Source organism: Notamacropus eugenii, chromosome 5, assembly GCF_028372415.1.
Source record: "Notamacropus eugenii isolate mMacEug1 chromosome 5, mMacEug1.pri_v2, whole genome shotgun sequence".
NCBI classification, from domain to species: domain Eukaryota; kingdom Metazoa; phylum Chordata; class Mammalia; order Diprotodontia; family Macropodidae; genus Notamacropus; species Notamacropus eugenii.
In genome coordinates, this window is record NC_092876.1 from 18098022 (window position 1) to 18123948 (window position 25927).

Genomic DNA, 25927 nt, shown 5'->3' on the forward strand with positions numbered 1-25927 from the left:
GATGTCTCAACTGGATGTCCATCTTTAGCTCAGTATGTCCAAAACTGAACTCATTATCTACTTACCCACCCCACCCCTACATCCCCCGTTACTGTTGAGGACACCATCAACCTCCAGGCTTCCAAACTGGATATCATCCTGGACTCCACACTCTCTCACCACTCCCCATATCCAATATGGTGCCATGGCCTGTCCATCTCACCTGGGCAACGTGTCTCCTCAGACATTCTTCCCCACACCCCACCCTAAGTGCAGGCTCACATCAGCCTGTGTGGGGACTGCCTGCCTCATCTCTCCTCATTCCAATCCATCCTCTGTTCAGCGATTAAGGCAAAGGTGACTCCCTTCCCCCACTGCAGTGGCTCCTTATCACCTCCACAAAGAAACAGCAGATCCTTTGTTTGGCATCCCAAAGCCTTTACAACTTAACCCCCTCCTACCTTTCCAGTCTTCTGAAGTGTTACATCCCCTTCCCTAAGTACTCTTTGACCCAAGCCCCTCTATCTCTCTGAGCCTGTCTCCTATGCCTGGAACTCCCTCCTCATCTCTGCCTTCAGGCTCATTTAAGATTCCAGCTAAAACCCTACCTTCTCCAAGAAGCCTTTCCCAGCCTCTCTCTGTTCTGGTGCCTTCATTGTCGATTATCTGTTGTCTTCTGTCAGATTGTGAGCTTTGAGAGGACAGCAGCTATCTTTTGCCTTTCTTTGTATACCCATTACTTAACCCAATGCCTGACACATGATAGATGCTTATTGAGGGGAGCTCCCTATCTCCTCAGGCAGCTCAGTCCACTTTGGGACAACCTTGCTAGGAAGACTGTCTTGGCCAAACTGAAGCTTACCTCCTAGCAACTACTCCCTGTCCTGGCATCTAGGACAAATACTGTCTCTGAGTGGAGCAGGACACCTCTACAGGCTAGGTCAACGTGGTCCAGAAGGATCTTCAGACAGAGAAACTGAAGCTAAGAAGTTTACCACTGGTCACACAAATAGTCATCAGCCAAGCCCCATGGTGGGTGCGCCCATATCCTAACTCCAGATAAAGGTCTCTTTCCCCTACATTTCAATAGGCAAGACCACATACTCCACCAGCTTCTTCTTAAAGAGGTGAAAACTGAAGGCCAGGGAGGAGCAAAGCAAGTAGGAAAAGAACCCAAGGCCTCCCCTTCTCCCCTACTATGGGCCTCATTGGAATATAACCTCCTTGAGGTCAAGGATTTCTCCAAGTCTTTGTATATCACACTTTCTAGGGGGAAGAGGACTTCCCCAGATACTGGTCTCCCTAGGGCAGGATCTGTAGCTCACAACAAGTCCAGGACTCTAAATGGGCAGCTGCTCTTATCTCTAGGGGCAAATCTTTCTAATGTCCTCAGCTCAGGCCTCTTAAGCCAGGACCAACGGGGTTCAAATCTAGCCTTCCCCCATCACAAGCTGGGTGATGGTAGTAAAATGAGGATGCCAATGCATGGAGCAATTCTCTATGAGATCATGGGAGACGGAGGCCACCTAGCATTTGCTCCTGTCTCTACCAGGGGGGTCCCTCCCAAGACAAAAAGCAAGCCAGAGTAGTTGTCAGGCCAGTTTATTAAGGGTCCTGAGGACGTGGGAAAAGAGAGGAGGCAAGCAGATGCTCACACATGAGGACCTCCAGATGAGTCACCCCTGTCCTCGGGGACTGGCCTGGGGGTAGACACAGAGACAGACACATATGGGAGAGACAGAGAGAGACCCAAAATCCACAGAGGAGGCAGGGGATATTCCCAGGCTGGGGGGAAGCCCACTCCTTGTGGGAAGTGGGAGGCATGGGAAAAGAGGGAGGGCAGTGGGGTTGTGAACCAGTCCACATTCTACATAAAGGACAAACTTGGTTAATTCATTCTAAGGGGGTAAGGGAGACAGACTCTAGACTGGTTCATGGGGGAGGGGGAATGAGGTGAAAGCCTTATCCGGATTGGTTCTGTCCATTCAGAGCAGTCCACCTTGGGGTAAGAGGGGTGCAGCAGGGTCAGTCTAGTCCACCTTGCATGAGGGGGATGTCAGAGAGCACAGCCCACAGTAACTCTGAGGGTGGAAGGGGTGAGCAGGCAGGTGCACCAGGCTCAGCTCCTTCTCTGGGGTCCCTGTCCCATCCTCCCTCCTTTGTGGGGGTTGGGTTGGGCTGAGTTGGAGGGCCCTTCCTGGAGAGTGAAGAAGGCAAGGCTGAGAGCCAGCTGGATGTGCTCCAGGGCTCTCTTAGGACAGGAAGCTCTGCCCAGGGCCGTGGGGTCTTCCCTGACCTAGGGCTGGATCCCAAGGTTTCCCCTCCCCGGGCCCAGTGTCCCTGTCCTCGGCGCTGGGGCTCTACCCTCATGCTCAGGGGTCTCAGGGGCCCCAACCTCCATCTTTGGGGTCCCTTCAGACCAAGAGCCCTCTCCCCCTCCAATTCCAAGGTTGCCTTGGTCCCACTCAGGCCAGGAGGCTCTCCAGGACAGGGGCCTACTCAGTCCATCCCTCGGTGTAGCTTCAGGTGACGGGAGAGGTTGCTAAGTGTGATGAAGCCCTTGCCACAGACGTGGCAGGGGAAGGGCCGCTCAGGCCCATGCAGCAGCCGGTGACGCTTGAGGTAGCACTCATGCCGGAAGAACTTGCCACACTCCAGGCACGGGAAGGGCTTCTCCCCGGTGTGGACCAGCACATGCCTCTCCAGGTCCCGAGGGGAACGGAAGAGCTTCTCACACTCAGAACAGCTGAATACCTTCTTTCCGGCAGCTGCTGCTGCCAGAGCTGCTGGGGTGCGACCAGAGACAGCAGGGGGGCCCCCCGGAGAAGGCCCGGCCCCGTGACTCCCACGGTGATGCTCCTCCAGGGCTGCCACTGCCCCATAGACTGCTCCACACACCCCACAGACGCAGGAAGCTGGGCCTGAGTGGGCATCTAGGTGGGCAGCCAAGGCTGCTGCTGAGGCGAAGAAGGTCCCGCAGTCGCACTGGTACAGGGTCTCCTCCGAGGCCTCGCCCAGCTCAGCAGCCACGGGGAATGGGGCCTCCAGGTCTGGATCAGGGGGCCCCTCCTGGGACTCCTCTGCAGGTACCTGCATAGGTAACTCCTGGCACACCTCTATGGGCACCTCCCCGGGGAACTCCTGGGATACTTCCTCCACTATCTCCACAGGGGCCTCCTGGGATACCTCTGGGGGTACCTCCAGAGGGAACTCCTCGGGCCCCTCAGGGCCGAACTCATTGAGCTCCTCTTCAGGGAACTCCTGGGGCTCCTCAGAAAGGAACTCCTGGGGCCCCTCAGAGGGAAACTCCTGGACCTCCTCAGAGGGGAACTCCTGGGGTCCCTCAGAGGGGAACTCCTGGGGTCCCTCAGAGGGAAACTCCTGGGGTCCCTCAGAGGGAAACTCCTGGGGTCCCTCTTCAGGGAACTCCTGCAAATCCTCTTCGGGGAACTCCTGTGGCCCCTCAGAGGGAAACTCCTGGGGCTCCTCAGATGGGAGCTCCTGTGGCCCCTCAGGAGCCTCCAATGCCCCCTCCCTGCTGTCAGGCCCAGGCCAGGAGCCCTGGAGATCATGGGTGAGCTTATGGCGCTCCAACAGAGCCGGGGCATTGAAATCACGCTCGCAACGGGGGCACTTGAAGGGTTTCACATCTGTGTGGGCAGCCCAGTGAGAGGCCAGCTCAGCCCCTGCCAGAAAGCAGCGGCCACAGGCCCCACAGACAAAGGGGCCAGATCCACCAGTTCCCCAGCCGCCCACCCAGGGCCCTGGCCCAGGGCCAGGGGGCTCTGGGCCACCCCCACAAGCCACACAGGGGCCCTCATCAGAGCAGGCACTACAGGATGGGCCTGACACTGAGAGGCTACCAGGGGGCCCCAGGGTAGGAAGGAGGCCCGGAACCAAGCCAGATGGGCCCAAGCCTGCAGGTGTTGGTGGGGCCATCCCCCGGTGCTGCCGTTTCAGGTGCCGGCCCAGGCTGGAGCGAGAGGAGAAGCGGAGCTCACAGATCAGGCAGCAATAAGGCTTTTCACCTGTGTGGACCACCTGGAAAAAGAGGCAAGAGGACAGAATCACACCTTCAGCCCTGAACGAGGCCCTCCTCCCAAATACCCCCATTATTTAGTTCTAGGGAAGAAGCCAGCAGGCTCCTGACCTGGTGGTGGAGGAGGCCCGTGGAGTCACGGAAGCCTTTGGGGCAGGCAGAGCAGCGGTAGGGCCGCTCCCCGGTGTGAGAGCGCAGGTGGTTGGCCAGGTTGAAGCTGTGCTTGAAGCCCTTGCCACAGCGGGGGCACGCGTGAGGCTTGAGGGCCGTGTGCCGCGCAAAGTGGCGCCGTAGGTCCGAGCGATAGCGGAAGCTCTTCCCACACTCACTGCAATGGAAGGGCACCCGGGGGGCCACCGGGGGAGCCGGCGCTGGGGCCGGGCCGGCCGCAGGGAGGGGACCGTCCACACTGCTGTCCTCCATGGCTGGGGGTCCACACGTGCCCTGTCCAGTGCATCTCTGGGGAAGAAGAGGCAGGGGAGGGGTTCTGAGCGGCAGTGCACCTCCCCCTCCTGAGTGCTAAGCCCCTCATCTTTCTTCAGACCCCACCCAGAAACTTACAAGCTCCTCCCCTCCAAAACCCCACCCCTTTCCTAAGCCCCACCCCCTCTTAAGGACCACTCTTTGTGCGGCCCCACATCCAAGCCACGCCCCCTTTTGATCAAGCCCCACCCCTTCCGAGGGCCTCCCATTCTCCTGGGTAAACCTCCACTCCCAAGCCCCACCCTCTTCTCTAAACCCCACCCCTTTTAGGACCTCCTGTTTGACCCCATCTATTTCCAAGCCCTCTTCTTCCCTAAGGGCCACCTCTTCCCCATCTAAGCCCCTCCTCTCTCCTCTAAGATACTCACACCCCTGAGAGGACCCCCTTACTTTCAAGCCCCGCCTTCCTCCCTAAGTCCCACCTCTCTTACCTAAGATCCTCCTCTTTTCCCTTTAGTCCCACCCACTTTCAAGGGGCCTCCCTCTCCTAAGCCCTTTATCTGTGAGCCCCTCCCACACACCCGACGAGACCCCTCCCCCTTTTCAAGCTCCTCCCCTCCCCCACCAAGCCCCCCACCTAGGAGATGGGGCACCCCTGGCCCCCAAGCCCCGCCCCCTCTCGGCCCTCTCGACGGTCCCCCTCCCCCACGTCCTTTGTGTCCCTCTCAGGCCCCCTGTCCGCCCCCCCCCAGCCAGGCCATGAATGGTCCCATCCACGCAGCCCCGCGGCCCCGGGGGCGGGCTGCCCGGTCGCGCCGACCCGGGCGGATCCATCCGGCTCCTCGGGACGGGGGGCGCGGGAGAGGGCCAAGTCCTGGGGCATCCGGGCTCTAGGGGGGGTCGCGGACCGCGCCGTGCCCCTCTCTCCTTTAATTACTTACACCTCCCTCTGGGCGCCGACATTTTGGGCCGCGGGGGTGGCGTCACTTCCACCCGGGGGGGCCCCTCCACTTCCGGGTCCCCTTTCCTTCCCTGCCCTCCCCAGCGCTCCCCCTCCCCTTCTCAGATGTTGCGCCTGCACAGAAGCAGAGCGGGGTCGGGAGCCATCTTTGACGAGGGCGGGCGCGGGCGATAGGGGCGGGGCCTCAGCGCCATTTCAACTAAGGGCAGAAGCATCTCGAACATACCGCCTCGCGGCCGCACTGTACAAAAAAAGCTAAGAGTTCAGTGGGCACCATTTTGGCTGTGGGCACTGAAGCCGGAGCGGGCGCCATCTTGGGAGCTTCAGGCTTCCGGCCCGAAGACAAGCCATGGCCATCACTTCCCGTGGGGCTCTGGAGCTTGTGCTGTAATGACGTCAGGAGCCCAGGGCAGGAGGGCGAGTGCCCGAACGTGCTGTGTGACCTTGGCTAGGGCCCCGGCCCTCTCTGGGCTTCAGCCAGTCCCTGAGCCCCCTCCCCTTCCAGTTTCTCCCCCTAGCCGCAGCTTCAAGGCCCCTCAGTTTCCCTGTCACATGGGTGTGGCGGCACCCGAGGATCTCCAACACCTTTCCCCAAGGGGCAAGTCCGACATCTCGGCATTCCCCCGGAAAGCCCTCAGTTCAAGATCTCTAAGCGCTGCTTCATTGGTGGCGGGCTCTCCGGGCCCCAGGGCACATCCTGACAGCTGTCCAGCCCCCACCCTGGGACCGCCCCCACTGGTCGTGTGACGTGTTAAACAGCGAAAGGATCCTCTCTGGGCCTCAACCTCTCCACCTTTACAATGGGCACGCAAGCCCTCCGACAGTCACGTGGCGCCGAGTAGGCTGGCAGGAGGGGAAGCGAAACCAATGCGCAGGCGCCGTCCAAGCCGCTCCCGCCCAAGGCAGACGAGCGCTAAGACCACGCGGGCACTATCAGAGCCTCCCACCGCCTTTGTGGCTGACACGCGGGGAGAGCGAGGGAGGGGGCGGGGCCGGCGGCGTCACGCGGCCGCCTCCGCCCCCCTCCCCGGCCACGCCCCGCCCTCCCCGGGCCCTGGCCCACGCGCCCGCCCTCCCGCCCTCCCCGCCGCCCCCCGCGCGCGCCCCTAAGCGACATGCAAATGAGGTACCCGGGCGGGGAGGGGGCGGCGGGCGGGGAAGGGAGGCCGAGGGAGGGAGGGGAAGAGGGGGAGGGGAGAGGAGGGAGGGAGGGCTTGGCCGCCCGCTGCACGCGACCCCCGCCCCCGAGCAGCCGCTCGCGCGCGCCCCGCGGGCCCCTTCCCCCGTCCGCGCGCCCCCGCCGCTCCTCTGCCGCGCCCCGGCCGCTCCGCGAAACTCATTGGATGACTTCCCCGCGCCCCGCCCCTTCCGCCCCAGCGCGCGCGCGCCCGATCCAAACCTCCCCCTCCCTGCTGCCTGCGGGATCATGTTGCGCTTGCGCACTTCCACACCACGCCCCTGCCTCGCGTAAACGAAGTGCCGGCGCGCGCTCCCCCGCCCCTCCCCCTGCCCAGCCAACTGGGGCGTGGGGGGGGCCTGCCCTAGGTCCAGGGTCCCAGTACTAGGGATCTCGAAGCCCCTTCCAAGTTGGGCAAACCTGGCCCCACCCCCCCTTCTGGGGTACCCTCTCCCCAATGGGAAATCCCCCAGGGTCATGCCCCCCAATTGCTCCTGTTGCCCCCAGGCCCAACCCCCTCTCCATGTGACCCGCCCATCCCCCTGCGTGCAGGGCCCTCCCCCGCCCAGCTGCCCTCTTCTGGGCAGTGCCCAGGACTGACAGCTGCTGGGAGAGGTCCCAGGCGCCGCCCCTCACCTCGTTATCTGGGGAGTGCCGTTTGCCCGAGGCCCACTCAGACCCCCGGATCTTCCCTCCCCTCCCACCTTATGCTGGGGCAGCTAACGTTTGGAGCCCAGATCCAAAGCTGGCCATGGATCGCTGGCAGATCTCCTGAGGCGTTTGCCCTTTGGGCCTCCGAGCTTTTTGCTAGCCCTGCCCAGTGAGTCTGGCCCAGGTCTCCTGCCCCCGGCCCTAGCCCGGGAGGGTCCATTAGGGTCCGGGTGCGCAGCACGTGCTGCCGAGCTCCTCCCGGAGCTGTCCTGTCCTAGTGCGAAACGGGGCTGTCTGGGACAGCCTGCCTTTGGAAAGGGGCAGGTTCTTGGGAGTCGCTGCTTCCTTTTCCAGACATCCACCGGCCACCCCTTGAATGATGAGGTCTCCAGTATCCCAGGGAAACAGCCACGCCGCCTGGGGCTGCGGCTCTGGTCCTCCTCCAGGCTTCCCTGGGCTGGCTCCGCAGTGCCCTGCGCCGGGTCTAGCAGGACCTCGGGCTGGGGCTCCTCCGTGACAGGTGACTGGAGCTGTCACCTGGCTTGCTCCGAGTGTCCGCTCCCCTGTGCTGCGCCTGGCCTGGGCTGGCACCAGAGCCGAGGTCACTTTCCTTTGCAGGGAAAATAGAAGTTTTGAGAAGTATTACGCTGCTGCACCTTCTCCTTAACATCTCCTATCTCGGTCCCATCCACCCAGAGGGTGGTGATCCTCTCTAGGTTCAGTCCTCCTCCTTTATTCAGAATACCTTTTTAAAAATCTCAGACCAAGTTTTTGTTGTCCTTAGGCTGAGTTCCAGCACTCCTGATATTAATTTTTAGTCAATTATGTCACATTTTTCATTAGGAAATTTTGAATCATCCAAAAAAAAAAGAAAATAGACACGTCAGTCTATAAATAACAGAAAAAGAACCTGAGAAGCAGGGGAATGCATAGGGTTCTTTAAGTATGTGTTCAGTATAGTAAGGGAGCAACGAAGCTGATCTGTTCTGTTTTCTTAAAATTCTTTGTCACTGTTACGCTTGTTTTTTGTCCTTGGTTACCTTCTTAAGGTTCTGTTTAAAATCTAGTTTTGCTGGTGAGTCCCCTCCTTCCACATCAGTCTCTTTAGGCAGCTCTTTTCTTTCTTTGCTGGCTCTCCTGGTTTTTGAAAAAGGAAATAATTATTGAGGCAAGTTATGAGCTCTTCTCCCTTCAGCAGAGAGAGTGGGAGAGAAGTGGCCCCATCCCTGCCAGAGCCTGCCTCTGACATCCCTTTCCCAACCCCTGTGAATCTTCATTTAGAGTCACCTCAACCCTATTGTCTCCCATGAGTCTGTTCTCTTAAGGGAAGATTGGAGGAAGCATTTATTAGGTGCACTTTACAAACACCATCTCCTTTGACCTTTCAACCCTGGGAGGGAGGTACTGTTAGGATCCCCATTTTACAGTTGAGGAAACTGAGGCAGGCAAGCCATTGAGTGACTTGCCCAGGGACATCCACCTAGGGAGTATCTGAGGTCATATTTGAACTGGAGACTTCCTGACTCCAGAGTACCACTCTATCCTCTTAATATGCAAATGTTTTCTCTGCCTTGAAGAAGGTCTCCATTCAGAGCTTTGGTCTCTGTTTGGATTTCCTATCACCCACATCCTGGGGTCCCTAGGAAGTTGAATTTGACACCTAGTTTGGCCTCATCTCTGTTGCCCTTACTAACAGCAGAGACATCTGAAAGCCGTGGCTTTGACCCCGGGCTTACTTGCTGGGCCTCTGGCTGCCTCCATGGCAGTGACTCCTTCATCTGATCTCTTAAATCTCAGACATTTCTTCTTACTTAGCTTTTGTGTGTCCCCAGGTGGCCGTCTGTGGACAGTAGTGAGGACCAGACACCCCTGTGCCACCGTGCTCTTCAGTTTCTTGTCAAAGGCAGTAGTCTTGGCCAGCTGCATCCTGGGTTGCTTTTTCAAATAGCATTGGATGTGGGAGTTCCTGTCAGAGAATAGTCGTGTGTTCTTCCCCCCACACCTTGCCCTGCTCAGGCTGGCCTCTTTCCCACTCCCATCTGGCCCCTTCTCCCCAAAATGTATTTTTTTTTCCTTATAATGGTCCCACATCCCCCTAGACTCCAGGAACTTGGTCTCTTCTTTGCATCTGGTCTTTTCTCCCCCAAAACTGGTTCCCTTCCCTTTCTGCACTCTATATCCCTTTTACCCTAATCTTGTTCTTCCTCTTTTTGTGGGGAGGCAATTGGGATTAAGTGATTGGCCCAGGGTCACACAGCTAGTAAGTATCTGAGGTCAGATTTGAACTCAGGTCCTCCTGACTGCAGGTCCTCCTGATTGCTGTTGTCCTAGCCACCGTGCCACCTTGTAACCTCTCCTTCCCTCCTTCTCATCCATTCTTCCACCAATCCTGGCTCACTCTGACCCCTTCACCTTCCCATCAGACCCCTTTTCTCTCCTCTCTGGTCTCAGTTCTCATAGTCTGGCCTTGTCTCTCTCCGTCTGGTCCCCTTCCCTCCTTCTCTTCCAGCCTGGTCCTGTCTCTTACATTGTTATCCTTTCTCCCCATCCCCCTGGCTTCCTCTCCAAACTTGTCCCCTCATCCTTATAGTCTGCCCTCAACTCCAGAGCTTTCTCTCCAGACTGGCCTCTTTGCAGTCAGACTCCCACTCAGACCTCTTCTTTCCCAGCTTCGCCCCAGCTTTCTGACTCTGGTTTCTCTTCCCCTGCATGGGTACACATAAGCCACTTAGCATCTCTGTTTCAGTTTCCTGGTCTGTAGGGTCTCCCTCATGCTTGTGAAGCATTCTGTGATGATAACTAGCTGCCGAGAACTTGGAGGCCTCAGATTAAGAAAGAGCTCCTGAGAAAGGAAAGGCCTTGGTTGAAGTCTGTCAGCTGGGCAGGGCCAGTGCTGGGACCCAGATCTCTTGCCTCCCCATTCCGGGCCCTTCTCCCCACATTGATCTATCTGCTGCTTTCCATCTAACTCTGACTACTGCCTCCTTTCTCCCTTCACCAGCCTAGGTCCTGTGGACGGGCCCCAAATCCCCAGCACCCGATGGACCCTTCCAGCCCAGAGCCAGCAGCCAAGGAGGCAGAGCCTTCTAGCCCGCCACCCGATCCCCCTGGCGTGCGCCTCCGTCGCCGCCGCCCCCCTTCAGGGCGGGCTGGCTCCTCTGCTGACTCCTCCTCAAGCCAGACGTTCTCCCCAGCCACCCGCAAACGGGGTGGTGGGCCCCGAGGCTCTACGCCAGGGGAGCCCCCTGAGGCCCCTGGGCCTCCTGATGGGGCGGAGGCTGAGGATGGCGGTGGCGTCCTGTTGATTGATGCCCAAGGTGTCCCGTACACCGTGCCCCAGGCAGGTGAGGAGGGTGGGGGGTCCCGGGCCCGGCGGGCCCCACATTTCTGCCCTGTCTGCCTTCGTGCCTTTCCCTACCTCTCAGACCTGGAACGGCACCGCATCTCTCACTCAGAACTCAAACCACATACCTGTCCAGCTTGTGGCAAGGCCTTCAAGCGGGCTAGCCACCTGCGGCGGCACCGGAATATCCATGCTGGCCTTCGGCCCTTCCACTGCGCCCTGTGCCCACGGCGTTTCCGTGAAGCTGGGGAGCTGGCCCACCACGGCCGTGTGCATTCAGGCGAGCGCCCCTACCAATGCCCCATCTGCAGGCTTCGTTTCACTGAGGGCAACACCCTCCGGAGACATGCCCGTCGCAAGCACCCACCACCCCCAGATTCTCCCAGCTCCCTCGCAGGCCCTGGCATGGACCCACCCTGGCTGGAGGCAATGGTCCCGGAGCTATCCCCCAGCCCAGACCCTGCACAGGAGGGCCCTGAAGAAGACCTCAAGAAGTCCCCCAGCCCAGACCCTGCTCCTGGAGACCCGGAGGAGGAGCCTGAGCAGTCTCCCAGTGAAGACGCTCCCCGGGCAGTCCCAGAAGATCTGGAAGAAAAGCCAGAGTGATGGTTCTAGCCTGGACCTTCCCCACGTGGACCCTGCAGAAAACCCTCACCAGACTCCCTGTCTAGAACAAGCCAGCATGAACCCATGTGGGGCTTGGCCTCTAGGTGGGAACCTGCAGGAGACTGGGAACAAACCAGCTCACCTGATCATTCCCCACCCCTCACCCCTCACCCCCCACCCCGAAGAAGACCCAGAGCAATCCCCAGGCTGGATTTCCCCGGGGCAGAGTTCAGTGAAGGCTGAGGCTGATTCCTCAGCTGGGAGTAGCACTTGAGGATCCCAAGGAGGCCAAGGGTCCCCACATTTGAAGTGGTTCTAGCCAAACCAGGGCTTGGAATGATGGGGTCTGGGCAGAGAAGGGGGTGGAAGGTCTGGCTGTCAGAGGAGAGGTGAGACTCCTTTCCCAGAACTGGATTGGGGGTGGATATGGGGCCAAGAAAATAAATGTGTCTGTCTACCTGCTGTCAGTGTCTGCTCACTAAGGGGGCGTCACGGGGAGCAGGGCACCTGAGTGTTGCTGAAGGCCACACGACGGATTGGAGGGAAAGCCAGCACTCCAATGCAGGCCCTGGGGCTCAGCTAAGAAGGAGCTAGGTAGAGCAAGGGCTGGTTGAGAGATTCAGGGATCCCTGCTGAGAAGGCCTGGGAATGAGGAAGGTGGAAGGTCAGATGGATGTCTGAACCCCTCTTCAGTCCTTACTTGCATCTTCTGGGTGGAAGACCACAAGAAAGTCAGTTTGTTTGGAAGAGAAAGTGCATAGGATGCCTGGAAAAGACAGCCAGGAGCTACAGTGTGGTCCTGGATATGGTCCTAGAGAGGCAAGAGGGTGCTTCTAAGGGTGGGCGTGGAGGAGGCTGGATGCAGTGAGATAGGTCAGGAGGTCACTGGGCCTGAACTGGGGTGGTACCGGGCTCAGGAGGGAGGAGGGGACAGATGCGAGAGGCCTTGGGAAGGAAAAGTCAGTGGTCACTGGTGCGTGAGGGAGAGGGATGAGTCAAGGAGAAATTGGGGGAGGAAGAGAATGAATAACATTTTGGACACTGAGTTTGAGATGCTTATGGAAAATTCCATTGGAGACAGGTATGCCTGGAACCCAGGAGAGAGGTGAAGCTGGAGATGGAGCTCCAAGCTTCATCTGCCACATGTGTGAAACCCAAGGGAGTTCCTGAGATCCCTGAGAATGAAGAGAAGAGGGCCCAGGTCAGAGGCCTGGTGTGCTCATTCCCCCACACAGTGGGCTCTGGATGAGGAGCCAGAGAAGGTAGAACCAGGAGTGAGTGGTATCAGGAAGACCCAGAGAGGACAGAAAGTCCTGAGGAACTGACAGCATCCAGGGCTGCAGAAAGGTCAAGGAGGGTGAGGACAATGCCATTGGGTTTAGCAATGAAGAGATCCTTGATAACTTGAAGGAGAGTAATTTCACCTGAATGATAAGGCCAGAAGCCTCATGATGGGCTGAGAAGTGAGTGGGACATGGAATGGGTACAGACAGGAAGGAGAGAGGAGCCCTGTGCTGGATACTGAAGGGGGAAAAGGGAGGGTGGAGTCCCAGGCCCTATGATGGGCCCTGAGGAAGGACAGAGGGAAAGGAGATGGACCTAGGCCTCTGATGGACACTGAAGGGGGATATAGAGGGAGGAGCCCTGGATCTTATACTCCACCCTTTGGGCACTCCCAGGGAAACCTGCCCAGTTATAACTAAGGGATTAATTATGGCAGCTGCCTCTAGTCTCTGCCCTCTCCTACCCATCCTTCACTGGGCCACCCAAGTCACCTTCCCTGCAACAATGTGCAGGTCTGAAACCCTCTGAGGGGCTGGAGCTTCCCTTGACCGTGATATTCAAGGCCCCCCAAGTGGACCTCCAGCCTCCCTTTCTAGCTATTTCTGTGTTCCTTCACTTGCCCAACTTGCTAACCAGACCCAAGGCTTTATCCTCTCAGGTGTTCCACCATTTCCTGTTTCTGTACATTTGTCTTGGGCCTGACACACACTCTCATTTCGTCTTGACCTCTGGAGTTTAACCAAATTCAACAAATGTCAGCTAACAGTCACCTATGGACAGGGTCCTGTGCTCTGCTCTGTCTTGAGGATTCCAGTGTCTGAGATAGAGAGCTTAAAGGAACCTTGGAAGTCATTTATCCAAATATCTCATTTTAGAGGTGTGGGGACAGGCCCAGAATGTCAACAGAGTTGCCCAAGGTTATGCACAGTAAGTGGTAGAGCTGAGATCTGAACCTGGCTCTCCTGATTCATCCATCTTTTCATTACCTCAGTACCCAAAGATGAAGTAGATGTGACTCCACTTGCAAAGATTTTAGAAACCAATGAGATTGGGAAAGGAGTATGACAAGCACAAATAACTGGGATACAAAGGCCAGGAAGAGGGCAAAAGGTACTGGGAAAAGGGAGGAGGGTGGGAATGGATAGCAAGGAAGGCTCCTTGGAGAAAGGGCTACAGTAGAGAAGACAGATGGAGGGGTTGGGCAGAGGGCAGGGGCTCCAAGGCTAGAGAGGTAACAGAAGACAGTCCACATGTGAAAGTCTGAGGATCTGTATGAGATTCATTTCACAGGCATGAAGACCCGCAGCAGATCATAGAACAGAGGAGTGATGTGCTCATGCAGACTTCTGTGCTAGATATGAATTGGAAAGGAGAAACTCGCGGTAGTTGGACAGATGAAGAGGCATTAAATCATCCAGGGAGGGGGGAAGGGGACCTGGGCTTTAGTGGGATCCTGAAGAGAACTGGAAGTCAATTTTCTTTCTTTGTAAAAAAAAAAAAAATTTAATATTTTATTTTCCCCCAATTACACGTAAAAACAATTTTTAATATTTGCTTTAAAAATTTTTTTGAGTTCCAAATTCTTTCCCTCTCTCCCCTCCCCACCTCAGTGAGAAGGCAAATAATTTGAAACAAATTACATATGTGCAGTCATGCAAAACATTTCCATGTTAGTCATGTTGTGAAAGAGAACAGAAAAAAACAAGAAAAATAAAGTAAAGAAAAAATAGGTTTCCATCTGCATTCAGATCCCATCAGTTCTTTCCCTGGAGGTGGAGAGCATTTTTCCTTGGATCGTTGTCTTGGATCATTGTACCGCTGAGAATAGCCAAGTCATTCACAGGTGGTCATCATTACAATGTGGCTCATACTATAGCCAGTGTTCCTGGTTCTGCTGATTTCACTTTGCATCAGTCCATGCAATCTTTACAGGTTTTTCTGAGAGAATTCTGCTCATTATTTCTTATAGGACAATATTCCATCAGATTATATACCGCAACTTGTTTGGTCTTTCCCGAATTGATGGACATCGCCTCAATTTCCTATTCCTTGCCACCACTAAAAGAGGCTGCTATAAATGGTTTTGTACATAAAGGTCCTTTTCCTTTTTTTTTTTTTTGGAAGTTTCTTTAGGAGACAGATCTAATAGTAGTATTGCTAGGTCAAGGGATATCCACAGTTTTATTTGGGCATAGTTCCAAATTGCTCCACACAATGGTGGAATTACTATACTACTTGAACAGCCATGCATTAGTGTCTCATTTTTCCCACAGTCCCGCCAACATTTGTCATTTTCCTTTCTGTCATATTAGTCAATCTGATAGGTGTGAGATACTATCTTAGAGCTGTTTTAATTTGCATTTCTGTAATTAATAGTGATTTAGACCATTTTTAATGAATACATATAATGTTAATTACTTCTGAAAACTGCCTGTTCATGTCCTTTGACCATTTATCAACTGAGAAATGTCTCTTATTTCTATAAATCTGACTCAGTTCTCTCTATATTGGAGAAATGAAGTCTTTATCAGAGAAACTTGCTGTAAATTTTTTCTTACAGTTATAATTACTATGTATTTTCCTCCATCCTATCCCCCCTCCCCATTTATTCTACTCTCTCTTTCCTTTCACCCTATTCATCCTCAAAAATGTCTTAATTCTGGTTTTTACCTCCCTAAGTCCACATGGAGGGTAATTTTCTAGGCTCAGCTCAGGTGATGCTTCCTCCAGGAAGCCTTCTGTGTTGCCTCCAGGGGAAAGTGTGCTCTCTTTCTTTCACATTTGGTTCTTCTAAACCTCATTTCTCCTGAGACCTCTCATGGCTCCCCCTTCCCCCACCCCCCTCAGCTAAAATCCTTATCTCCTATCTTACTGAACAAATTAAGGCCATTCTTCAAGTGTTCCATCTTCTCCCCCTTTCCTCATCTCCTGTCACTCAGGTGCCATCTGCCACTATTGCTTCCTTCCCTCCTTGTATCACATGATGAATTGGCCTTACTCTTTACCAAGGTTTACCCCTCTAGCACAAAGTGACCGCATTCCATTGTCTCCTTCAGAAAATTGCCCCCTCTGTCATTCCTCTTTTACTTCTCTTCAGTCTCTCCCTCTCTACTGACTTATTCCCGCAACATGCCCATGTCTCCTCCATCCTGAAAAAACCTTCACTTGATCCCTCCATCTCTGCTATCACCCTATATCTCTTCTTCCCTTCATAGCCAAACTCCTTGAAAAGGCATCTACAATAGGTGCCTCCACTTTCTCTCCTCTCACTGCCTTCTTAACTCCTTACAGATGACTTCCAATCTTATTCTTCCACCCAGACTGTTCTCTCTAAAGGTACCAGTGATCTTAGTTGCCAAATCCAACGGCCTTTTCTGTCTTATTCTCCTTGACCTCTCTGCAGCCTTTGACACAGTTGATCACTCTCTCCTCCTTAATACTCTCTTCTTTCTAGGTTTTTGGGACACCACTCTCTCCTGGCTCTTGACCTACCTTTCTGACCACTCCTCTGTCTCCTTTGCTGTATCCTCCTGCAGATCATGCCCTCTAACTATAGGTATCCCTCAGAGTTCTGTCTTGGGCCTTCTCCTTCAGCTCCTCCGTATTAACTTCACTTGGGGATCTCATCAGTTTCCACTGATTTAGTTATCATCTTTATGCTGGTGATTCTCAAATCTACCTTCGCTGCCTCCAACTCTTTGCTGACTTCCAATCTTGAACCTCCTAATGCCTTTCAGACATCTAGAATAGAATGTCTAGTAGACATCCTAAACTCAACATATCCAAAACAGAACTCATTATCTTTTTTCCTAACCCTCCACCCTTCCCTATGACTGCAGAGAGCACCACCATCCTCCTAGTCCCTCTAGCTCCCAACCTAGGAGTCATCCTGAACTCACATGCTCTCACTCCCCCCGCCCATCCAATATGGTGCCAAAGCCTGTCAATTTCACCATTGCATCATCTCTTGTGAATTTTACTTTTCAACATCCCTTGTCAATTTCATCTCTGCAACATCACTCCAGTACGGTCCCTTCTTTCCTCTGACACTGCCCCAACCCTGGTGCAGACCCTCTTCATCTCACCTAGACCACTACAATAGCTGCTGGTGGGTCTGCCCTCCCTAAGCCTCTCCTCATTACAGTGGCTTCATTTAGCCACTGTTTCTAAAGCACAGATAGATCTGATCATGTTCCCTACTTAATGAACTCCATTGACTCCCTATCACCTCCAGGACCAAATACAAATGCTGTTCTAACCTCTCATCCTTTCTACCTTTCCAGTCTCTTTACAAATTACTCTCCCCCATGTACTCTTTAATCCAGTGACACAGGTCTCTTGGCTGTCCCATGGAGAAGACCTGTCCCTATTTCCCAGGTTTGGGCTTGGTCTCTGGCTGTCCCCCAGGCCTGGCATGTGTTCCTTCCTCTGCTCTAACTACTGACCTCCCGGGCTTCCTTTAATTCTCAACTAAAAGCCCACCTTCTACAGGAAGCCTCCCCCCCCCCCCCTTAAGTCCAGAGCCTTCCCTTCATTCATTCGTTACTGTTTGTCTTGTATTTAATTTGATTGTATATATTTGCTGGTTTTCGCCATCAGATTGTGAGCTCCTTGGGGTTGGGAACTGTCATTTACCTCCTTTTGCATCCACAGAGCTTAGCCCAGCACCTTTTTGGTACATAAACATTTGACTGTCCGCTGACTGACACTGCTTCCTTATCTGTACGGAGGAGACCCTCCTATCTTACTCACAGATGGGGAGGGAGGGACAGTTATCATTGTAATCCCAGAGCAGGGTCCTGGCACACTGGGAGACATAACCCCTAATGATAATAGCTGGCATTAATTGTGCAGTTCAGTTGTGTCCGACTCTGGGTGACCCCATTTTGGGTTTTCTTGGTGTAAGAGGAAGCAAAGTGGGATTTTTGTTGTTTTCTTTTTGGAGTTCAGTTTCCGAGTCTCATTGAAACCATCTGAAGGCTCAGTCTCCTTTGAACCCCGACAGTTCACAGCTGTGCTGAGTCACAGTGAGTTGTGATGCCTTCTGGCTCCGATTCTATTAGTTGAAAACTATGTATACTGGGAGGTTGGTATTTTGCTTTGGGGATTTTGCTTAGGAGAAGGAGCTTTCCATTCCCTGGACAGACTCTGAGAAGGTTTGTTAAGAGCCCCCAGTTTACACACATGTTGGTGGTACTCCCCCATCTGGTGATGTGTGGAAGTGGTTGTATTTGTCAAACAGCAAGAGTCCTGTCTTTTGATCTTTGTACTAATTGCTCTGCTTATATTTTTCTCTGCATTTTTTCCACGTTCAGGGTGCTGACCTTTCCCCTGAACTAGTGAATGTAATTAAAGTCAGATTACTGACCCCTTTAAAGTTGTCTTTCCTTTGCAAAACAGAAAAAAGACCTTGTGCTAGTGAGCCATCCTGGGTGTGCAAGGATGCTTTGCTATTGCGTTTGGCAGTGATACTGCAGCGAATTGCCATTTACTTCTCCAGCTCATTTTACAGATGAGGCAACTGGGGGCAAACAAAGTCATTCAGCTAAGAAGTGTCTGAGGCTGGACTTGAACTAGCGTTTTCCAGACTCCAGGCCCTGTGGCGCCCCCTGGAGGCCTCGATCCGTGAAGGATGGAGAAGAGACAGGAGGAACTGAGAAAGAGGGAGGGACTAAAGAAGAGGCAGGGCCGGTGGGGGAGGGACTGGGGTGGGGCTTAGAATTGGAGGAGGCCAAATGTCTGGGGTGGGGGCTTATGAAGGAGGGGCTAAGGAAAAGTCGGGTTTAGGGAGAAGGAAGGCTAGAGGCGTGGCTTAGAGGAAGGGAAGGGGGCTGAAAGGAGGAGTTGAGGTGAGAAGGGAGCAGGGAGGCGAGAGGACTGCTGAGTGGGGGTGGGACCGAAGGGAGGAGCTTAGAGAGCAGGAGTAAGTGAAGGGGCCGAAGCTGGCTCTACTACGCAGGCCCAAGCCTCTTCTCTCCCGCCCCCCCGGCACAATGCATTGCGCAGGCGCAGTTTCTTCCGCTCTTCCCTCGCCCTCCCTCTGCTCCCACAGTGCGCAGGCGGAGGCTCCTTCCACACGGCCCCTCGCCCCTCACACAGTGCGCAGGCTCAGTCTCCTCCGCTCTTCGCCCTCCCTCCTCTCTCCACGCCAGCGACCTCCTCCTCCCCCCGCTTCCAGCCGGAGTCCTACGTCGCTTCCGCTTCCGGTGGCCGGCCCGGCGATCGACGCGGGAGGGGGCGGGGGCCGCGGGGCGGGGGGCGGCACTTCCGGTCGGGCCTTCGGGTCTCCCCGGAGCAGCGGCGCCTCCTCCGCCCGCCCGCCCCCCCCATCAGCCCCCGGCCCCGGCCCAGGTGAGTGACACGCGAGGCCCGGGGGCGCTCGGGAGCCGCCCCCCCGCCCGGCCCGGCGCCTGCAGCTCCCTCGGCCGGAAGAGGGCTTGGGGATCCTCCCGCCGGCGGGGGCGCGCTTGGAGACCCCCTCCCGGCCCCGGGGTCTGAGAGGAAGCGGGCGGGGGGCTCCTGGAGATCCTCCGGGTGCTGGGGAGCTGCTCGGGATCCTCTTCCCCTCCCCCCGTCGGGGTCCGAGGGGCGCTGGGAGATCCTTGTGTGGGGCCGGGGGAGGGCGCTGGGAGATCCTTCCTTGAGGGACCGGGGCTCGGAAGGGGCTGGGGCAGGGGCAGTGCTGGGAGACCCTCCCCTGCCTGGGACCCCCGCCCCCCAGCGGCATTCCGAGGGTCTTGGGGCGGGGCGTGTTCCCCCTGCCCCCCAGGCCGGGGAGGGGCTTCGAGAGAGATCCTCTCAGAGCAGGAATTGCTCCCAAGTGCTGCCGCCTCTGGGAAGTGCCCATCCTCCTCTGCCCCTTTCCTCCTCCCACTGTACAGACAGGGAAACTGAGGCAGGTCCAGTTCCACCCACCCCAGGGAGCAGACGTGGTGGGGGTCTTGTGTAGCTCCAGGCTCTCGGCTGGGGGACCCTCAGGGTGTGGGGCCCTGGGGAGGAGAGGGGAAGACGGGCAGGCTGCGGGGTGCGGAGGCCGGCTCCCTCGGTGTACCCCCTGCCATGAGCTGCCTCACTTTGCTGTCCCCCTCCCCCCCCGCTGAGCCTCCGGGGTGCCTGTGGCCTGGAGGGGGATGTGGCAGGGGGCCCCGAGGCCCCAGAGCCCGGTGGGATTAGGGAGGAGTCTTCACTTAGCTTCTCTGTGTCCCTTCCAGGGAGAGCCCCCTCGCTGCCACCCAGCAATGGGCCATAAGGGGAGAATCTGAGAAGAGACTCGGGGAGGGCCTGAGCGGGGAATGGAGCAGACTTGGGGTGAGACTGAGAGGGTAAGACCCAGGAAGGGAGCTTGGAAAGGAGGCCGAGGGTAAGGCTGAGGGGGCCCGGGTCGGGAGGAGGGCAGCTCTAGGGCCTCACCTGACTCCCTTCTCCCTGTCACAGAGAGGACTGCTCTCCCCGCTGCCCGCAATGGAGGCGAACCCTGGTGGCGGTGGGGGCGGCAGCGGCGTGGGGGGCGAGGACGGAGTCCATTTCCAGAGTTATCCCTTTGACTTTTTGGAGTTCCTCAACCATCAGCGCTTCGAGCCCATGGAGCTGTATGGGGAGCATGCCAAGGCTGTGGCCGCCCTGCCCTGCCCCCCAGGGCCCCCTCCCCAGGCCCCGCCACAGCCCCCACCTCCCCAGTATGACTACCCGCCACCACCACCGGCCTTCAAGCCCAAAGCTGAGACGCCCTCTTCGTCTTCATCCTCCTCCTCCTCCTCTTCCTCCTCCTCTTCATCATCCTCCTCCTCCTCCACATCCCAGGCCAAGAAACCGGAGCCAGCTCTGCCCCCTGGCTTTGGGGCGCCTCCACCCCCACCTCCACCCCTTTTCGATGCTGCCTTCCCTGCTCCTCAATGGGGGATCGTGGACCTCTCCGGGCACCAGCACCTTTTTGGGAACCTCAAGCGGCCTGGGACAGCAGGTGGGCCTGGGGCCGGGCCGGCCACACCGGGGCCCTTACCCAGCCCTAGCCCTGGGCCCCCAGGGGCTCCCGTGACCGGGGACCTGGGTGCTGCTGCCAAGGATGACAAGGGTTACTTCCGCCGGCTGAAGTACCTGATGGAGCGGCGCTTCCCCTGTGGGGTCTGCCAGAAGTCCTTCAAGCAATCCTCCCACCTGGTCCAACACATGCTCGTGCATTCTGGGGAGCGGCCCTATGAGTGTGGTGTCTGTGGGCGCACCTACAACCACGTCTCCAGCCTCATTCGTCACCGCCGCTGCCACAAGGATGCACCTCCACTGGCTGGAGCCCCGCAGGCCCCACCCCCACCACCACTACCCCCTCTGGCCCCCACCGCCTCTGCTGGGGTGGACAGCGGGCCCCCTCCTCCTGGGGTGGCCCCAGTGGCCACAGGCCCTGGGGGAGAGGGCCCCTTCACCTGCCCCCTCTGCTGGAAAGTGTTCAAGAAGCCCAGTCACCTCCACCAGCACCAGATCATCCACACTGGGGAGAAGCCCTTCTCCTGCACTGTGTGCAACAAGAGCTTTAACCGCCGGGAGAGCCTCAAGCGCCACGTGAAGACCCACTCAGCTGACCTGCTGCGGCTCCCCTGTGGTGTGTGTGGGAAGGCCTTTCGGGATGCGGCCTACCTCCTCAAGCACCAAGCAGCCCATGCTGCTGCTGGGGCTCCAGCACCTCGCCCTGAGTATCCCTGTGATCTGTGTGGCAAGTCCTACTCTGCCCCACAAAGCCTGTTGCGTCACAAGGCAGCCCATGGCCCTGCCACTGCAACCCCTGAGGTTCCCAAGGATGGATCTACCCCAGCACCGCCACCCACCTTTCCTACTGGGCCCTACCTCCTGCCCCCGGAGCCTCCAGGTGATGGTGGAGACAAGGCTGCAGCGGCGGCGGCAGCAGCTGTGGTCTATGGGGCTGTCTCAGTCCCGCTGCTGGGAGCCCACCCGCTGCTGCTGGGTGGTGCGGGAGGCCCTACAGGAGGTGGGGGCAGTGGGGCAGTGGGGCCAGGAGCCCCAGCTCCAGGAAAGACCTTCTGCTGTGGAATCTGCGGGCGGGGCTTTGGGCGACGTGAGACGCTGAAACGCCATGAGCGAATCCATACGGGAGAGAAGCCCCACCAGTGCCCTGTGTGTGGGAAGCGCTTCCGCGAATCCTTCCACCTCAGCAAGCACCATGTGGTGCATACCCGGGAGCGACCCTACAAGTGTGAGCTCTGTGGCAAGGTCTTTGGCTACCCTCAGAGCCTTACACGCCATCGCCAGGTACACAGGCTGCAACTTCCATGTGCCCTGGCTGCCCCTGCTGGCCTTGCCCCAGCCACTGGTCCTGGTGCCAACCAGGCCTCAGCCGCTACCGGGGCTGCCCCACCAGAGGGCCTGAGCTATGCTTGCTCTGACTGTGGTGAGCACTTCCCCGATCTCTTCCATGTCATGAGCCACAAGGAGGCACACATGGCCGAGAAGCCTTATGGCTGCGATGCCTGTGGCAAGGCTTTCGGCTTCATCGAGAATCTCATGTGGCACAAGCTGGTCCACCAGGCAGCCCCTGAGCGCCTTCTGCCTCCCCCAGCCCCCGATGGGCCCAGTCCAGACACCCCAGGGGCGGGTCTGGACAATGGGCTGGCTGGGGAGGTGGGGGCAGCTGTGGCAGCCCTGGCAGCTGGGGCTGCGGGGGAAGAGGCAGGCAGTGGGCCTGGGTCAGGAGCAGGGCCTGGCCCTGGGGGCCCTGAGCGCTTCAGCTGTGCCACCTGCGGTCAGAGCTTCAAGCACTTCCTGGGGCTGGTGACCCACAAGTATGTGCACCTGGTGCGGCGGACGCTGGGCTGTGGCCTATGCGGCCAGAGCTTCGCGGGCGCCTATGACCTGCTCCTGCACCGCCGCAGCCATCGCCAGAAACGTGGCTTCCGCTGCCCTGTGTGTGGCAAGCGCTTCTGGGAGGCAGCACTGCTGATGCGCCACCAGCGCTGCCACACAGAGCAGCGGCCCTACCGCTGTGGCGTCTGTGGGCGTGGCTTCTTGCGCTCTTGGTACCTACGGCAGCACCGTGTGGTGCACACGGGTGAGCGGGCCTTCAAATGTGCCGTGTGCGCCAAGCGCTTTGCCCAGTCCTCCAGTCTGGCCGAACACCGCCGCCTGCATGCTGTGGCCCGGCCCCAGCGCTGTGGTGCATGTGGGAAGACCTTCCGCTACCGCTCCAACTTGCTGGAGCACCAGCGGCTGCACCTGGGTGAGCGTGCCTACCGCTGTGAGCACTGCGGCAAGGCCTTCTTCTACCTGAGCTCAGTGCTGCGGCACCAGCGGGCTCATGAGCCTGCACGGCCTGAGCTGCGCTGCCCAGCCTGCCTCAAAGTCTTCAAAGACCCCGGCTACTTCCGCAAGCACCTGGCTGCCCACCAGGGTGGTCGGCCCTTCCGCTGCTCGGCCTGTGGGGAGGGCTTCTCCAACACGTATGGCCTTAAGAAGCACCGTTTGATCCACAAAGCTGAGAGGCTAGGGGCTGCCACTGCCGGGGCCAAGGAGTCCTGAAAGGGATAGGCTGGAGGCCATCGGCACCCTGAGTCCTCCTACTCCCAGGCTTCACCAAGAGCTTGGAAGGGGGCTCTCCACCTGCCAACCCCCCTACCCTTCTCCCAAAGCCTGGTAGCGGGACTTCACTCCATAGGGATCTGGCCACTCCCATTATGAGGGATGGACTTAATCCTAAACCTCTCTCTCCCCCCTGCCTCCCCCACATCCTGGGAACTCTAGGATCCCCCCTAACACCAGACTCCCTCTCCATTTGCTCCTTTGTAATCCCTCCAACCTATCCCCCATCCATGCCCGAACCTGTAGGAAATGAGGCTCATTCCCACCCACCCACCCTGATCACCACCACCACCACCACCATCTTGGAATCTGGCTGGAATAGGGGAGGGGGAGGTGGGTTGGGAGAGACATAGGGTAGGGGGGCTGATTGCCGTTTGGATGTGTGGGGAGGGCGTGGGGGGGGAGACGCAGTTTGTACAGACAAAGTCGGGAATAAATATTATCCTTGTGGCACGACTCCATCCTTTGCCCTGCCTAAGGGACCCAGGGCACGGGGGGAAGGGTCAACTTTGGGGTCAGTGACCTAAGAACTTCCTGTCTTTCCTTCATTCCCAGCATACCCCTTTTCTATTAGCTTCCTCCCTACCCTCCAAGCCTCAAAAAAAAAAACAAACCAAAAACCCCAGAACTGTGACAGTCCCCTAAGAAATGCATGGTGGGAATTTTGGTCTCATGCTTCCCCACAGCCTCCTAGCTAGAGCCAGGAGCAGTGCCCTGAGGCAGAGGTTTCTCCTGTTGAGCCTGTGGACCATCACAAGCCATTCTCAGCTCTTGCCAGCATTTGGGGGACCAGTGATGAGGAAAATTCCCCACGAACCCCACTTGGCCTTGAGATAATGTCACTTTGCTGTTTCCTCATGACCCTTGATTTTAAATCCCAGCTCTGTCCCTGCCTCACTTTGTGACTTTGGGAAGGCGCGTTGTCACCATTGTAGTGTAAGCCCTGGCCTACTCAGACTATTCATCAGTCTCTTTAATTAGTCTTCTGTTGATATTTCTCCCTCACAACTCCCAAATCGGTATTCCAAAAGCTCAGATCTGCCTGCGCTGCTCCCCAGCTCAAGAATCTTGAGTGACTACTTATTGCCTCCAGGATAAAGCACAGAGTCCTCTGCCTTTTAAAGTGCTTTGCAATTGATTTTCTTGGCTTCTGCTCAAGCAGTCTACTTTCCAGCCTACTTGTAGGTTCCTCACATGCTATCTTCCCTATCCCATCTCTCTGCCTTTGCCCTGGTCATCCGTCAGACCTAGAATGCTCTGCTTTGTGGAATCCTTTCCTCCCTTTAAAGGTCAACTCAGATGCTGTGTCTTGCACCAGGCTGACCTCTCCTGATTTGTTTACTTGTTAATGTTTTTCCTTCACTAAAATTGTCCTGTTCTTTTACATATGTTTTGTATTTGAGTCATGTTTCTGTACAATTACCTTGCCTCCCACCATATCACTCAACGTGCCCATGCGCGCACGCACACATGGTAGCTTCAGAAGGGAAGGTCTGATGACGGAGCTTCCCATTTTATGTTTCTTGTTCAGGAGCTGCTTCCCTGGAACTCTCACCTGGGCTCCAGAAGATCTCTCATCAGCAGCATAGGTAGTGTGTGTATTTGTGACCTTGACCAAGTCATTGGCTTCATTTTTTGGAATCCAAATTTATTCTGTAATACAAATGATGGAATTGGACCGAAAGGTCTCGAATTTCCTTTTCAACTTACCAAGCCTAAAAACTCTTTCTGTTTGGTCTTTGAGGGCAAAACGAGTGGCAAAGGTTAAATGCTGCAAAGAGGCCATTTCAGTTGGATTTCTCCAAATGCTGACTGATCAAGGTAGAGGTGGCAGCTTCTCCCATTCTAGAGGTCTTCAAGAATGATTTGATGACCACTTGTAAGCCCAGATTTTCAGGGGATTTTTCCCACAAATGGAGTGGACTAACTGATCTCAAACTAGAGTCTCTGGCCATCTGTCTTTGAATCCCACGTCTTGTCACTGCTCACTGCTCGTACCAGATCTCAAGCCTAATTTACTTTCCACCATCAGCCTCCATTCCTCTGTGCAGACTGCCCGGCACTGTTGGAGGAGTCACACAGCAGTCCTGAATGGGTCCATTGCAGATTGGTGTTCTGTTGTCTTGGCTTGGCCTTTCATGTTACCAACAGTTGTTTGATTCTTCTCCAATTAACTCTGTTTCTTATGCTCAGTGACTATTCAAAATCTTCCTTCCTCAGGGCCCCAACACCACTACTTTCCCCACCTCCCACCCCCAGCAGAGGCTCTCCCCTTATACTTTGCTGAGAAAATAGAGACCATGCACCCTGGCTTTTCCCCATTTCACATCCTAGAGCCTTCTCTGCATTGTTGCCCATTATATTCTTTGCTGAAGTCTCTGAGGAAGAGGTAGCCTTTTTGCTAAAGTTGATCACTTTACCTGTGTCTTTCATCTCCCTCCCACTTCCTCTGAGAATTTTTTCACCATTGAGAATCCCTCTAATCTCTCTTGCCTCTTGGCTTCTAATTTGCTGCCTCCAAACATGGCCTCGTCTTTCCCATTCTGAAAAAAAGTTCACCTCAACTTGTCATCTCCCCCAGCTCCTCTCCTTAGTCTTCCTAGTTACTGGTGTGACATCAGGAATATCATTTCCTTTCTCTGGGCCTCAGTTCCCTTATCTGAGAAACCAGGGCATTAGACTAGGTGACTTCGGAGGTTCTTTAGATCAATATCTCTGATCCCAATGTCCTTTTTCTCTTTTTATCACAGCCCAAGTCCTAGAAAGGCCTTTATAGTTATTGCTCAATCAGTACACAAGAGGCAGACATGTGTTAAGCTCTCTGTGCCAGGCACAACACTGGGCACTAGCAATATGAAGACAAGTGGACTCCTACTCATGGAA

At 56.2% G+C, this 25927-nt stretch overlaps 3 protein-coding genes across 10 annotated transcripts; 2 read left to right on the forward strand and 1 right to left on the reverse strand.

Moving 5' to 3' along the window:
• Nucleotides 1-1565: 1565 nt before the first annotated feature.
• Nucleotides 1566-7591, reverse strand: FIZ1 (FLT3 interacting zinc finger 1). Of its 4 annotated transcripts, none has more exons than XM_072607676.1 (3): nt 7284-7591; nt 4130-4477; nt 1566-4020 (listed from the first exon to the last, which is right to left on the reverse strand). In XM_072607676.1, exons 2-3 carry the CDS (start codon nt 4439-4441, stop codon nt 2479-2481), a joined length of 1854 nt encoding a protein of 617 aa, XP_072463777.1. In that variant the 5' UTR covers nt 4442-4477; nt 7284-7591; the 3' UTR covers nt 1566-2478. The 4 variants fall into 4 exon arrangements, with proteins under 4 accessions (XP_072463777.1, XP_072463776.1, XP_072463774.1 ...); XM_072607675.1 differs by having other exon boundaries at nt 7216-7591; XM_072607673.1 differs by lacking the exon at nt 7284-7591 and adding an exon at nt 5629-6062.
• ZNF524 (zinc finger protein 524) lies at nt 6355-11636 on the forward strand. Of its 2 annotated transcripts, none has more exons than XM_072607683.1 (2): nt 6355-6528; nt 10232-11636. In XM_072607683.1, exon 2 carries the CDS (start codon nt 10271-10273, stop codon nt 11177-11179), a length of 909 nt encoding a protein of 302 aa, XP_072463784.1. In that variant the 5' UTR covers nt 6355-6528; nt 10232-10270; the 3' UTR covers nt 11180-11636. The 2 variants fall into 2 exon arrangements, with proteins under 2 accessions (XP_072463784.1, XP_072463783.1); XM_072607682.1 differs by lacking the exon at nt 6355-6528 and adding an exon at nt 7633-7750.
• Nucleotides 11637-18678: 7042 nt separating this feature from the next.
• On the forward strand, nt 18679-23493 carry ZNF865 (zinc finger protein 865). Of its 4 annotated transcripts, none has more exons than XM_072607696.1 (3): nt 18679-18814; nt 19675-19771; nt 19898-23493. In XM_072607696.1, the coding sequence occupies exon 3, from the start codon at nt 19925-19927 to the stop codon at nt 22982-22984; it is 3060 nt and encodes a 1019-aa protein (XP_072463797.1). In that variant the 5' UTR covers nt 18679-18814; nt 19675-19771; nt 19898-19924; the 3' UTR covers nt 22985-23493. The 4 variants fall into 4 exon arrangements, with proteins under 4 accessions (XP_072463797.1, XP_072463795.1, XP_072463794.1 ...); XM_072607693.1 differs by having other exon boundaries at nt 18712-18814; nt 19675-19785; XM_072607694.1 differs by lacking the exon at nt 19675-19771 and having other exon boundaries at nt 18710-18814.
• The last annotated feature ends 2434 nt before the right edge of the window (nt 23494-25927 follow it).